The following is a 13,250-nucleotide window of genomic DNA, read 5'->3' as shown; positions in this document are numbered from 1 at the left end:
ATTCCGGTTCCGATTCACATGTGGGTTTTTTTTGCATCGGGCCCGATCGCGGTTTTGTTTATCGGCTGCGCCCGAGCTGATAAACAAAAAAACCAGTCCCACACTTGAGTAGATGCATTTGCCAGGGCAATCTGGACTAGGGATGTGAATCGGGCTTCGATATTTTCAAAATCGTCAGAAATTGGGGGCTCCCCCAAATCAATAGGAAAACCCCACGATATTGATCGTGGGGGTTCCCTTATCATTTTGGGGGAGGGCAGGAAAAATGGCAAACAAAAATAACCCCTAAACCCACCCCGACCCTTTAAAACTAACCCCTTAGCTTCCCCCACCCTCCCGACCTCCCCCCAAAAACCTTTTACAGGTACCTGGTTGTCCAGTGGGGGTCCCGGGAGCGATCTCCCCCTCCGGGCCGTCCTCCCACTCCCGGGCCGTCGGCTGCCACTAATCAAAATGGCGCCGATGGCCCTTTGCCCTTACCATGTGACAGGGTATCCGTGCCATTGGCCGGACCCTGTCACATGGTAGGAGCACTGGATGGCCGACGCCATCTTGTGCTCCTACCATGTAGGTAGCCCCTGTGACATAGTAAGGGCAAAGGCTATTGGCGCCATTTTGAATACTGGCAGCCGACGGTCCGAGTGCAGGAGGTCGCTCCCGGACCCCCGCTGGACTTTTGGCAAGTCTTGTGGGGGTCAGGAGGGTCCCCCAAGACTTGCCAAAAGCCCCTGGTGGTTCAGCGGGGGTCCGGGAGCGATCTCCTGCACTCGGGCCATCGGCTGCCAGTAATCAAAATGGAGCCGATAGCCTTTGCCCTTACTATGTCACAGGGGCTACCTACATTGGTCAGCCCCTGTCACATGGTAGGAGCACAAGATGGCGCCGGCCATCCAGTGCTCCTACCATGTGACAGGGTCCGGCCAATGGCACAGATACCCTGTCACATGGTAAAGGCAAAGGGCCATCGGCGCCATTTTGATTAGTGGCAGCTGACGGCCCGGGAGCGGGAGGACGGCCCAGAGCGGGAGATCGCTCCTGGGACCCCCACTGGACCACCAGGTACCTGTAAAAAGTTTTTTGGGGCGTCAGGAGGGTGGGGGAAGCTAAGGGGTTAGTTTTAAAGAGTCGGGGTGGGTTTAGGGGTTATTTTTGTGTGCCGTTTTTCCTGCCCTCCCCCAAAATGATAAGGGAACCCCCACGATCAATATCGTGGGGTTTTCCTATTGTTTTGGGGGAGCCCCCAATTTCTGACGATTTTGAAAATATCGACGATATTTTCAATCGTCCGAAGCCCGATTCACATCCCTAGTCCAGATTGCCCTGGCAAATGCTTGATGGAAGTCTCACCAATACCATGCATGCCAACTACCCCGTTGTTGCCTGGCTTGCCACCTCAATATTATTTTTTCAAGATGTATTCTCAAAAGAAGCTGTTGATGTATTGCCTCCACACAGATCATATGACTTCGCAATTAATTTGAAGCCAAATACGGACCCACCCAAAGGAAGGATTTACTCCCTCTCCGTGGTAGAGAATAAAGCGATGTCAGAGTACATACAGGAGAATTTCCAGAAAGGATTCATAAGACCTTCCAAGTCTCCTGCTGGCGCAGGCTTTTTCTTCATGGGGAAGAAGGACGGAACATTACGTCCATGCATTGATTACAGAGGTCTGAGTGAGATCACCATAAAGGACTGCTACCCCTTACCACTCATCTCAGAGCTATTCGACAGGTTACAGGGAGCCAAGATATTCTCCAAGCTTGACCTCAAAGGAGCGTATAATTTAGTTTGCATCCGCTCTGGCGATGAATGGAAGACAGCTTTTAATACCCGGGATGGGCACTTTGAATACCTGGTGATGCCATTCGGCTTGTGTAACGCCCTGGCTGTCTTCCAAAACATGATGAACGACATTCTGTGTGATTTACTCTACCAATGTGTCGTTGTCTACTTAGACGATATCTTGATATTTTCCCAAGACCTGCAATCCCATCAAGAAGATGTCAAAAGTTCTGCAGATACTTCGCGAGAACCGCTTCTACACCAAGTTGACTAAATGCAAATTCCACAATGAATCCGTACCCTTCTTAGGGTACATTGTCTCAAACAAAGGTTTCCAAATGGGCCCTCAGAAGCTTGAGAGTATTCAAAGATGGACACAACCCACTGGCCTCAAAGCTCTAAGACGATTTTTGTGATTTATCAACTGCTACTACAGGACCTTCATCAAAAATTACTCTTCATTGACTGTTCCATTAACTAAGAAGGGAGCCAACATTGCCACTTGGTCTACGGAAGCTGTGACAGCATTTCAGAAGTTAAAAGAAGCCTTCTCAAGCAACCATGTCTCCGCCATCCGGACCCTACACGACCCTTCATTATGGGAGTCGATGCCTCTAACTTAGGTGTAGGGGCCGTGCTAAGCCAGACCAGTGATTCTAAAATTTTGCACCCCTTTTCTTTCTCTTCCCGACACTTCTTGCCAGCGGAGAAGAACTACGACATTGGGGATAAAGAACTGCTGGCAATAAAAATGGCATTTGATGAATGGCACCCCTGGCTTGAAGGTGCACAACATCAGATCACTGTTTACACTGATCACAAAAATCTGGAGTACCTCCGTCACGCTCATCGTCTCAACCATAGACAGGCGAGGTGGTTCCTGTTCTTCAACAGATTTGACTTTGTGCTGAAATATCGCCCTGGTGATAAGAATGTCAGAGCAGACGCATTATCTCGCTCTTTTCTCTCAGAGGACGTACCTGATGAACCCCAGCATATCATTGACCCAAAGAGAGTTATTCTCACAGCTACACATCCGGTACCCCCGAGCAAGACCATTGTACCCTGCAATCTAAGAAAGAAATGGCTAACATGGGCTCACGATTCGAAACTGGCCAGACACCTTGGTCAACGGAGAACATTGGCTAAGCTACAAAAGTACTACTGGTGGCCCACCATGAAAGAAAATACTCTTGCATACGTAGTTTCCTGCTCCAATTGTGCCAGACAGAAACCACCATCCAGACATCCTTGGGGACTGCTTCAATCCTTGCCAGTACCAGATGAGCCCTGGACCCACATTGCAACAGATTTTGTAGTGGACTTGCCACTTTCTGGAGGTAACAATAACATTTGGGTTACAGTGGATCGATTCTCAAAGATGTCTCACTTTATGGCTCTCTCTGGCTTGCCTTCAGCCATGGAACTTGCTAAGCTATTCATCAGTCACATCTTTCGCCTACACGGCATGCCTAAACACATTGTTTCTGACAGAGGAGCTCAATTTACAGCAAAGTTGTGGAAAGCCTTGTGTAAGAAATTCAACATCACACTTGACTTCACCTCTGCGTACTATCCTCAGTCGAATGGCCAAACAGATAGAATGAATAGAACTCTCAAACAGTTCCTCCGCGCCTATGCTGGTTCACGACAGAATGACTGGGCAGAACTGTTGCCCTGGACTGAATTCGCCATCAATTCACATCCAGCATCATCTACTGGATCTACACCTTTTGAAGTGGTCTATGGATGACAACTCTTACCACTTTTACCACTTCCACTTTCTGTGTCGTCCCCGGCAGCTCAATCTACTGCCAAAGATATACAGCAGCTCTGGAGAAAGACTAAAGAGATGCTTCAAAAAGCAGGACAAAGAGCAAAGAACGGCTATGACACTCACCGTAGCAAGGCTCCTGAATTCCAGCCTGGTGATAAAGTCGGCTGTCTACCAAACATCTGAGAAGCTTCCATCTGCTCGATTTGCTCCATGCTTTGTCAGACCCTTTCCTATTCTCTGACAATTGGGCTAATTCACCTATAGTCTGAAACAGCTATGAAGATTCATAATGCATTCCATGTTTTGCTGCTGAAACCGCTTGTTCTTAGCGAGTTTTCCACCAAGACACCAGAATCTACTCCTGTTGATGCAGAAGAAGACATCAAGTACAAGGTTGATGCCATCCTTGATGTAAGAGAGAGAGGCAGAGATTGGGAATACCTCTTGTCATGGGAGGGATACGGACCAGAAAATAAATCTTGGGAACCTTTGGCTAATATCATGGACAAAGAGATGCTTCGTCAATTCCATCGATCACATCCTCAAAAACCAAGACCAGGTACGGGGTCTGGAGGGGGCCCTTTGAAGGGGGGTACTGTTGCGTCCATCGGTCTCAGACGGCTTCGACCTCTGTGCCTCACCTTTCTTCCTTCTCTCTCCTCAAGCCTTGGGAAGATGGCTGCTGCTGCGTCTTCATGCCGCTCTCTCCGACGTCCCTGGAACGGCAACGATGACTGTGTTCGCTATGTTTCTCCTGAGGGCATTCTAGGGTGTGTGCGCGCAAGCCACCCACGTCTTTATCCACGTCATGGCGGGAACCTCGGGGGCGTCCCCTCCGAGTGACGTCACGACATCTGGATATTTAGCCTGCCCTTCGTTTGCTAACAAACCGAGTTAGCAAGGATTGGAATGCCTCCGGTCTACGCTGCTCTGCTCCTTCTTTGCTGCCGCAAGAAGCTCTCTCTCTGCCCTTTGGAGTAATTCATCACTAACCTGGGTACCCGCTCCTTGGGGGCCCTTATGCTCTCTTACAGGTACCTATCTGGAATATCGGGTACTCGCTCCTCGAGGGCCTGCTCTTCCTACTCTGGTGCCTTACTGATCTACTTCTGCCTGCCAGGAGCTTCATCAATACAGCTATCTACTTCCATGAGTAACTAATCTTGTCAGTCTGTCTCACCTTCAGCTTCAGCGCTTGAAGTCTGCATCCGAGACTTTCCTCTACCACTCTGCACTGCCTAGCATCTACTCAAGTGTGGGACTGGTGTCCTCTGCTGAGGACCCCTGGACTACTTCTACTGGATTACCTCACTGCTGCTACTCCCTGGGCAGTACCACCAAGCAGTATAATAAATACAAATTCTCTGTGTCTGCATGTATGGCCACTCCCCATGGGAGTGGCCATCACCGCAGTACCCAAGAATCCACTCCAACACTTCAAAACCATAACACGATGCAAAAAGTAGTGCGGGTGTGATAAATGTATCGTTTATTACGGAAATTACCTATGCGATGCGGAAGCAGGGAAGTTAGCCTAACCACGCCCCCTTTTTATCGCAGGCACTGTTTCCGCTATATTTGTAGCATTTTGATGAATCTAGAGCTATGTTCGCATACTTTTCTAGTTACATGGATTACTGAAATGTTATCTAATTATTTATAGATCACTATCAGTATACAGAGTCATTGATTTTAAAAGGCTTTAAGGCTACCTAGGGATTGAAGAACAAAGGTCACTTGATTTGTCATTTTCCCAGATCCCTGAGATATAGCATCAGGATAATGAGTAATGCTGTTTTCATCCTGTTTTCTCCACTTAACCATCCAGGAGTGGGTTTTCAGTGATCCTTTAATCAGACAGCAGGACAAGTGTCTCTCCATCACATCCTTCTCCACAGGATCCATGGTCATGCTGGAGCCATGCAATCAAAAAGATGGCAGACAGGTATTGTACAGTATTATGGGTCTATTATCCTTTATTGGCAGCCAGAAAACCAAATGCACTAGGCATTTTAATCTGTTATCTAAGCAGCTATGCATGCCAGTTCCTCAGTGATACTGAAAGAGACTGTACCAGGAACTAGTGTGTTTCATTATATTTCTTCCATTAGATTTTGCATTGATGAGAATGTATGAGTACAGGGAAATGGTGGTGAAATATGGAGAATATATTTGAGCATAAGAGATAAAATGGTTGTTTTTCAGGGATGTGTATTCATTTGAAAACAAAATGAAAAACCAACACTCTGGTTTCATTTTCAATTAATCGAAAAAAAATCCCACCAAACTTCGGATTTTGTTTTAGGTTATTATTCATTTTGGCAAATAGTGTGGACTATTTGGAAGCAGCACTTGCTATTTAGAAATAGCATGTATATGCTGATACAAATAAAAACAAAAAAAATGAAATTAATTTTGAAAATTAAATTAAATTTGAATGAAAACCTTCCTCCAACAAAACAAAACAAAATTAAAATTTTTCATCCTCACACGCCTATTTTTATATTGTTTCACAAAGTCTGGAAGCCATTACTGTGAGCATACTGAAAAATCTTATCCCTTATTTGAACCAAGAAATCTGTCATATTTTTCCTGAAATCAGTAGGTCATTTAGAGTTCAGTTGATGCCGTAGATAAGGAGACAGAGGAAGTGTAGAGATTTTTATTTTTCCCTCTTATTTGCTCTACAAAAAGACAAATTTTCAACATAATATTACATGGAGAAGACCATACTTTGGACTCCCAGCAGGCACTCCCCAAACCAGTACATACAGCAAGACTTTTATATGTTTTAAAATAAAGAATCAGCAACACGTCTTAGGTCATGATCAGTCAAGAGGTCAGCAGGGCCTAAGTTTCAATTATAATTATCTACAATTATCTACATGTACAGCCCTTTTTGTCACTGAAAAGAAAGGACCACAGGGATCCTCTCTATCTGCAACCCTGTTTAATATTTAAATGCTCCCACTATGTAGAATTCTTTCCGGCCTCGGTCTAACACATTTTATCTATGCTGATGACGTATAGATTTTAATTCCGATCAAAAAATCTATCGACCTAACTCTTAAGCTCTGGGATATATATCAATCCGCCATTGAAAAAGTAATAACCCAAATGAATCTTTCCCTACATACAAATAAAACCGAAATTCTATACATTTCACCTAAATTAAGCAAGGCAAAGGAACTCGAAATTCAAGAAGCCGCTAAAAATTACCCCATCTCCATGGAAGTACGAGATCTAGGGATTTTCCTTGATTGCGAATTCACAATGAAAACTTGAGTTAAAAAAATCATTAACGACGGTTATTTTAAATTAAAAGTCCTTAAAAGATTAAAACCTCTATTCCCAAAAGATTTTAGAACAGTTTTACAGGCACTTGTTCTTTCAAGATTAGACTACTGCAATTCATTATTTTTAGGCCTACCAGCAAATGTTACAAGACCATTACAACTTCTACAGAACTCAGCGGCTAGACTTTTGACCAGAACTAAAAGATCAGATCATATAACCCCAGTATTAAAGGACCTTCACTGGTTGCCTGTTAAATTCAGGGCTCAGCATAAAATCCTGTCCCTAATTCATAAAACGTTCTACAATGATAAAGCTGAATGGTTAACTTCATCACTTCATTTCCATATTCCTTCAAGAATTACTAGATCAACTGGTACAGGGATGTTACTAATTCCTTCCCCTAAGATTGCGCATTTAAATAATATAAGAGAAAGGGCTATTTCTATTGCTGGGCCCCAACTATGGAACTCTATGCCACAGGAATTACAATTGGAAGCAGACATTAAATTATTTAAAAAGGGCATTAAAACATGGCTATTTAAACAAGCCTTCCAAGAACTGTTAACTTAATGATCTCAAACTACAGATTATATACCAAGGTAATGTATATTTTTATTTTATTTATTTATTTAAAAAATTTTGTATACCGTCATTCGTATAAATACATCATAACGGTTAACAAAAAATAAACATAAAAACACAAGGTATACATCAAATATTATAAATACAATAAAATTCTTACATTAAAAGAGGAAAGGGAGACAATTTTCTATCTACTCTTACTTTACTGCCTCTATAACTATTTAAATGTTATGATTATTTAGTTTATTAATTTATTTTATTTTATTTATATTATAAAACTATGTATTACTTCCTTTTCTCTTTTGGAAATACAAAAATTTTTAAATGAATATTTAACTACTGTAAACCGATTTGATATGTTCTCATGAAAAATCGGTATATAAAAATTATTAAATAAATAAATAAATAAATATGTCATTACATCTATTTTCTACCAAATATAATTAAGGGCCTCATTTTCTAAAGTATCGCAGGCCTGCGATACTTTAGGGAATGAGGGGCGGAGGGCCGAAACAGGGGGCAGGCCTGCGCTAGCCGGCAGCGATCGCACCATCGCAGTGCGATCGTTGCCGGTTTTGCACCCAATAGTGCCACCATAGGATGTGTAGCTATTGGGCGCAAACTCGGATGCGAAAAGGGTCTTACCTTTTCGTTGTCCGCGGCGTCTTCGCGGATTCGGCCCCGGTGATGCCCCGACTCCTCCTCTTCCGGGGCCGACTCCGCCCCCATTTTGGTATCGCACGCGATAAGGGACGTTTCACATGTGAAACGTCCCTTATCGCGTGCGATCCAATTAGAAAATGAGGCCCTAAGTCTTCAAACTTGATATAGTCCAACATTGACTCTCACACTTCGATTCCTCCCTAATCCCTCCCCCCTCCCAGTCCCAGCCCTGACACCACCCCCCCTGCTCACCCCCCTTTGTCTCCTCCTCCCACAAGATATATTATGTTAATAATCGCCTAGTATAATCTCTGTTTAAGTCTCACTACTATATGAATTTTAGTTGTTTTTAAGTTTTTTAGCTGATTAATCTTATCACTCTCCAGTTGTTATCGTTTAAAATCTTTCCTGTCTTCCATCTCCCATGTTTTTCGCTTCCTGTTTAATGTAACTTTACCTTCTACTTGTTGTTAACTGGTTTCCCCTGTTTATTGTAAACCGGTATGATAAGACCTCGTCTTGAGTATCGGTATAGTAAAATAATTTAAATAAATAAAAAAATAAAATAAGTTGTAATCTGCATAGCTAAACAATGTTTAGACTTCAGCATCTGTCCTCATTATATTTTATCTTGTCCATGGAGCCAAGAAGTCTAACAGTACAGTCTTGACCAAGTTTGCAACAGTGGTTACATATCTTTACTTTCATTATAATCTAAGAATGATTAGGGTCTAATTAGGAAATCTTTACTTTGGCTCCATAGTTTTTGCAAACTAATTTACTGAGTATAACTTTAAAAAAATCTCTGTATGCCAGCACAGGCTGCCTCCAACTGTCCACAAGGATCTCCGTCAGCTGAGTATCTGATATTTTTTTGATATCTGGACTCTTAGCCAAAATAACTTTAAAAAATCTCTGTATGCCAGCACAGGCTGCCTCCAACTGTCCTCAAGGATCTCTGTCAGCTGAGTATCTGATATTTATTTTTTTGATATCTGGACTCTTAGCCAAAATTATTTTATAACTGCATTGTTGACAGACCTTATCAGGGTTGAATTAAGTAGGGCAGTAGGCATTTGTTTGATGAAAACTGATTAATATTTGACAATTTAAAAATATGTGCTGTCAGTTTCTTGAAATCTTGACTTTAAGATAAAAACCAGATGTTAATGGAACCCATGAGGGGAGAGAGCTATTTTCGACTTAGTGCTCACAAATGAGGATAGTGTCTCAAATGTCTGGGTAGGGGCCTACCTTAGCACCAGTGATCATCAAACGATATGGTTTGATATTGCAAGTAGGATACGGAGAAGTCACATGAAGACCTGAGTTTTGAACTTCAGAACTATAGACTTTGCTGAAATGGGAACATTCCTGGAGATAGAACTTGAAGACTGGGAGAAAATGGGAGAGGTGGAACAACTGTGGGCCAAACTAAAAGGAGTAATGACAAAGGCAACTAATCTTTATGTTAGAAAAGTTAACAAAAGCAAGAGAAATAAGAAACCTATCTGGTTCTCAAAGGAGGTGGCTGATAAAATGATAAAATAAAAAGAACAGCGTTCAAGAAATATAAAGGATCCCTAAAAGAGGAATAAAGGGAAGAATATTTGCTTAAACTGAGAGAGACAAAGAAAGTAATCAGGGAAGGAAAATGTCTGGCAGAAGAAAGGATTGCCAAATAGGTAAAGAGAGGTGACAAAACTTTTTTCAGATACATCAGAGAAAGGTCTGAAGTGGTATAGTGAAAATGAAAGGTGAAAAGGATCAATGTGTGGAAAGAGACAAAGAAAAGGCAGAAATATTAAGCAAATACTTCAGTTTGGTGTTCACTAAGGAAGACCCTGGAGAAGGACCGTCGCCAGTTAACAAGACTGTGGATGGGGCGGATTTGACAAAACCCCATTTACGGAAGAGAATGTATGGGAAGAGCTAGGGAAACTGAAAGTGGACAAAGCCATGGGACCTGATGAGATTCACTCTGGGATACTGAGGGAGCTCAGAGATGTGCTGGTGGGTCCGCTGAGTGACCTGTTCAGTAGATCCCTGGAAACGGGAGTGGTGCCAAGTGACTGGAGAAAAGCGATGGTGGTCCCGCTTCACAAGAGTGGGTGCAGAGGGAAGACTGGAAATTACAGGCTTGTTAGCCTCCCCTCGGTTGTGGGAAAATTAAAGGAGACTCTGCTGAAAGAAAGGATAGTGAACTACCTACAATCTGGTGGGTTGCTCGATCTGAGACCGCACGGATTCATCAGGGGAAGGTCCTATCAGACGAATCTGATTGAGTTCTTTGATTGGGTGACTATAGAATTGGATCAGGGAAGAGCGCTTGATGTGATTTACTTGGATTTTAGTAAAGCCTTTAATATGGTCCCGCATAGAAGACTCATGAACAAAATTAGAAACTTGGGAGTGAGCACCAAGGTGGTGGTGTGGATTACAAATTGGTTGACGAATAGAAGACAGTGTGTGATGGTAAATGGAACCTACTCTGAAGAGAGAACGGTGTTAAGTGGAGTGCCACAGGGATCAATGCTGGGACTGGTTCTGTTCAACGTCTTTGTGAATGATATTGTGGAAGGGATAGAAGGTAAAGTTTGTCTATTTGCGGATGATATTAAGCTCTGCAACAGAGTGGATCCACCAGAAGGAGTGGAGAGAATGAGATGTGATTTTAGGAAGCTTGAAGAGTGGTCAAAAGTATGGCAACTGGAATTTAATGCCAGAAGTGTAGAGTCATGCATCTGGGATGCGGTAATCCAAAAGAACTGTATGCGATGAGGGATGAAGCGCCCTGTGCACGGAACAGGAGAGAGACCTTGGGGTGATGGTGTCTAGCAATCTAAAGATGGCAAAGCAATGTGACAAGGGGATAGCTAAAGCTAGAAGAATGTTGGGCTGCATAGAGAGGAATATCTAGTAAGAAAAAGGAAGTGATAATCCCCTTGTACAGGTCCTTGGTGAGGCCTCACTGGAGTACTGTGTTCAGTTTTGGAGACCGTATCTCAACAGGGACAGAGACAGGATGAAGGCAGTCCAGAGTAGGGCAACCAAAATGGTGGGAAGTCTCCATCAAATGACTTATGAGGAGAGGAGGAGCAGAGGAGAGGAGGAGCAGAAGAGATATGATACAGACCTTCAGATACTTGAAAGGTTTTAATGATGCATGATCAACAACAAACCTTTTCTGCTGGAAAGAAACCAATAGAACTAGGGGTCACGAAATGAAACTCCATGGAGGACGACTCAGAATGAAAGCCAGGAAATATTTCTTCACAGAGAGAGTGGTGGACACCTGGAATGCCCTTCCGGAGGAGGTGTTGAAGACAAAAATGGTGAAAGATTTCAAAAGGGCATGGGATAAACACTGTGGATCCTTAAAGGCAAGGGGGAGGGGAATGTAGTAAGAGATATGGGGGTAATGTGCTGGTGTGGCGGATACTACCCTTTATACTGTTGATGCAACTCAATTATTGCTCGCTTTTTCAACGACAGGGGGAAAAGAGGAATTGGATTCAGACAACAACCAACAAGGACATTGAACTGTACAGTTTGGGAAAACAAATAAGCAAGGGGGTAACTTGATTGATGCGATGGTTACTACCCTTAACCAAAAAGCCGATATTACACTTCTGATGCAACTCCAATGGCAGGGGGTGAAAGGAAATTGGACTCAAACAGTAACCAATAAGAGCGCTGACCTTGGCGGTCTGAGTAACTGATAAGTATGGGAAACTGATAACTATGGGAGCTTGCTGGGCAGACTGGATGCGCCATTAGGTTATTTTCTGCCGTCACTTCTCTGTTTCTATGTTTAAGCTAAGTTGTACAGAGAGGTACAATAAAACTTTTTAATTTCCTCAGAAGAAATGCAGCATCCCACTAGTAGAAGCTCTTAGCTCACATTAGAAGTTAGTCTGCAGTTCTGTTTCCATTCCATTGCTTCTTTTCTAGACATATTAATGACAACATAATCTGATCTTGTATGCTGCCATTGCTACAGGAAAAGCATTATTGCATAAACATAATTCTAGTCCTTGCTTTTGTTCTTAATAAGGGAGAGGAAAACATTGAAACTGATAATGTGACAGTAGTTAACAGCCTAAAGACTCATCTTATTTGCCCATCCTCCCTTCTTAGTACAACATCGTAGACCCTATTTCCTCTCCAACTTTACTTTCATTTCCCCACCACTAAGAATCATCCATGCTTGTCCCATGCTTACTTGAATTCTGTTAGTCTTTTTTTCTCCTATCATCTCTATTGCGTGCCTTTCCATGGATTTCACCATCTTTTCTGTGAAGAACTGCTTCCCTGTATTGCTAGAAAACAATCTTTCATGGAGCACCAGCAATAATTATATCCATACTAAATATAAATGGGGCAGCTCAAAGAGTTTGTTTATTAGAGTTTCTTAACCACCTAGGCCCTAGGCGATGTACAAAGTCAAACATACATAATTCAATAAAACAAATCCATCATTAAAATCTCAAAAGAAAACAAAACAAAATACAATATAACGCATTGAACTTGTCACTCAGACATCATTGGCTATCAGAGCATCACTGATTTACTTGCAGCTAGAATTTAAAAAGCCTGCACAAAGAGTGCAGTTTTCAGTATTGATTTGAAAGTTTTAAGCAGTCCAACTGCCTAATCTCTTCTGACAGTGAGTTCCAAAAAAAGTGGGTGCAGCAACTGAAAAGGCACACTCACGAGTGACAGCCAAGCGAGCCTGTCAAACTGAGGGAACATCCAAAAGTCCACATAGTTGCAACCCCAAGACACAAATAGGGCAGTATAGTCATACTAGGGCATTGGTCCAGGGAAGCTTGTCGGAACTGAAAAGTTTAAAAGCAGACATGCTCACTTTATATTGCATGCATTGATCTACAGGGAGCCAGTGCAGATCCATCAGTACAGATATGTTATGATCCCTTCGTTTTTTGCCTATTATAAGACGAGCAGCAGAATTCATGAACAATTGAATGGATCTCAAGTCATTCTTTATAACTGACCCTTAACAGTTCTTTTTAAAATTTTATATTGCATGGAAAAATAGGCAGACCCACTTCACAATATAACAGTCAAAAAAGTAGAAGATGAAACTGAAAGTCGGGGTTACTTAACACAAATAATCCCAGAG

The 13,250-nt window shown here is 42.6% G+C and overlaps 1 protein-coding gene across 1 annotated transcript in view; it reads left to right on the top strand.

Moving 5' to 3' along the window:
• The window catches only part of GALNT16 (polypeptide N-acetylgalactosaminyltransferase 16), a 403,191-nt gene that overhangs the window by 327,776 nt on the left and 62,165 nt on the right, over positions 1-13,250 (top strand). Inside the window, exon 14 of the mRNA XM_029598802.1 lies at positions 5,391-5,507. Within this exon, the coding sequence (XP_029454662.1) occupies positions 5,391-5,507 (117 nt within the window). The remainder of the gene's footprint in view (positions 1-5,390; positions 5,508-13,250) is intronic.

This window comes from Rhinatrema bivittatum, chromosome 4 (genome assembly GCF_901001135.1).
Source record: "Rhinatrema bivittatum chromosome 4, aRhiBiv1.1, whole genome shotgun sequence".
In the NCBI taxonomy this organism is placed as follows: Eukaryota; Metazoa; Chordata; class Amphibia; order Gymnophiona; family Rhinatrematidae; genus Rhinatrema; species Rhinatrema bivittatum.
Note: the sequence above shows the minus strand (reverse complement) of the source record. Positions and strands in the feature narration are given on the sequence as shown.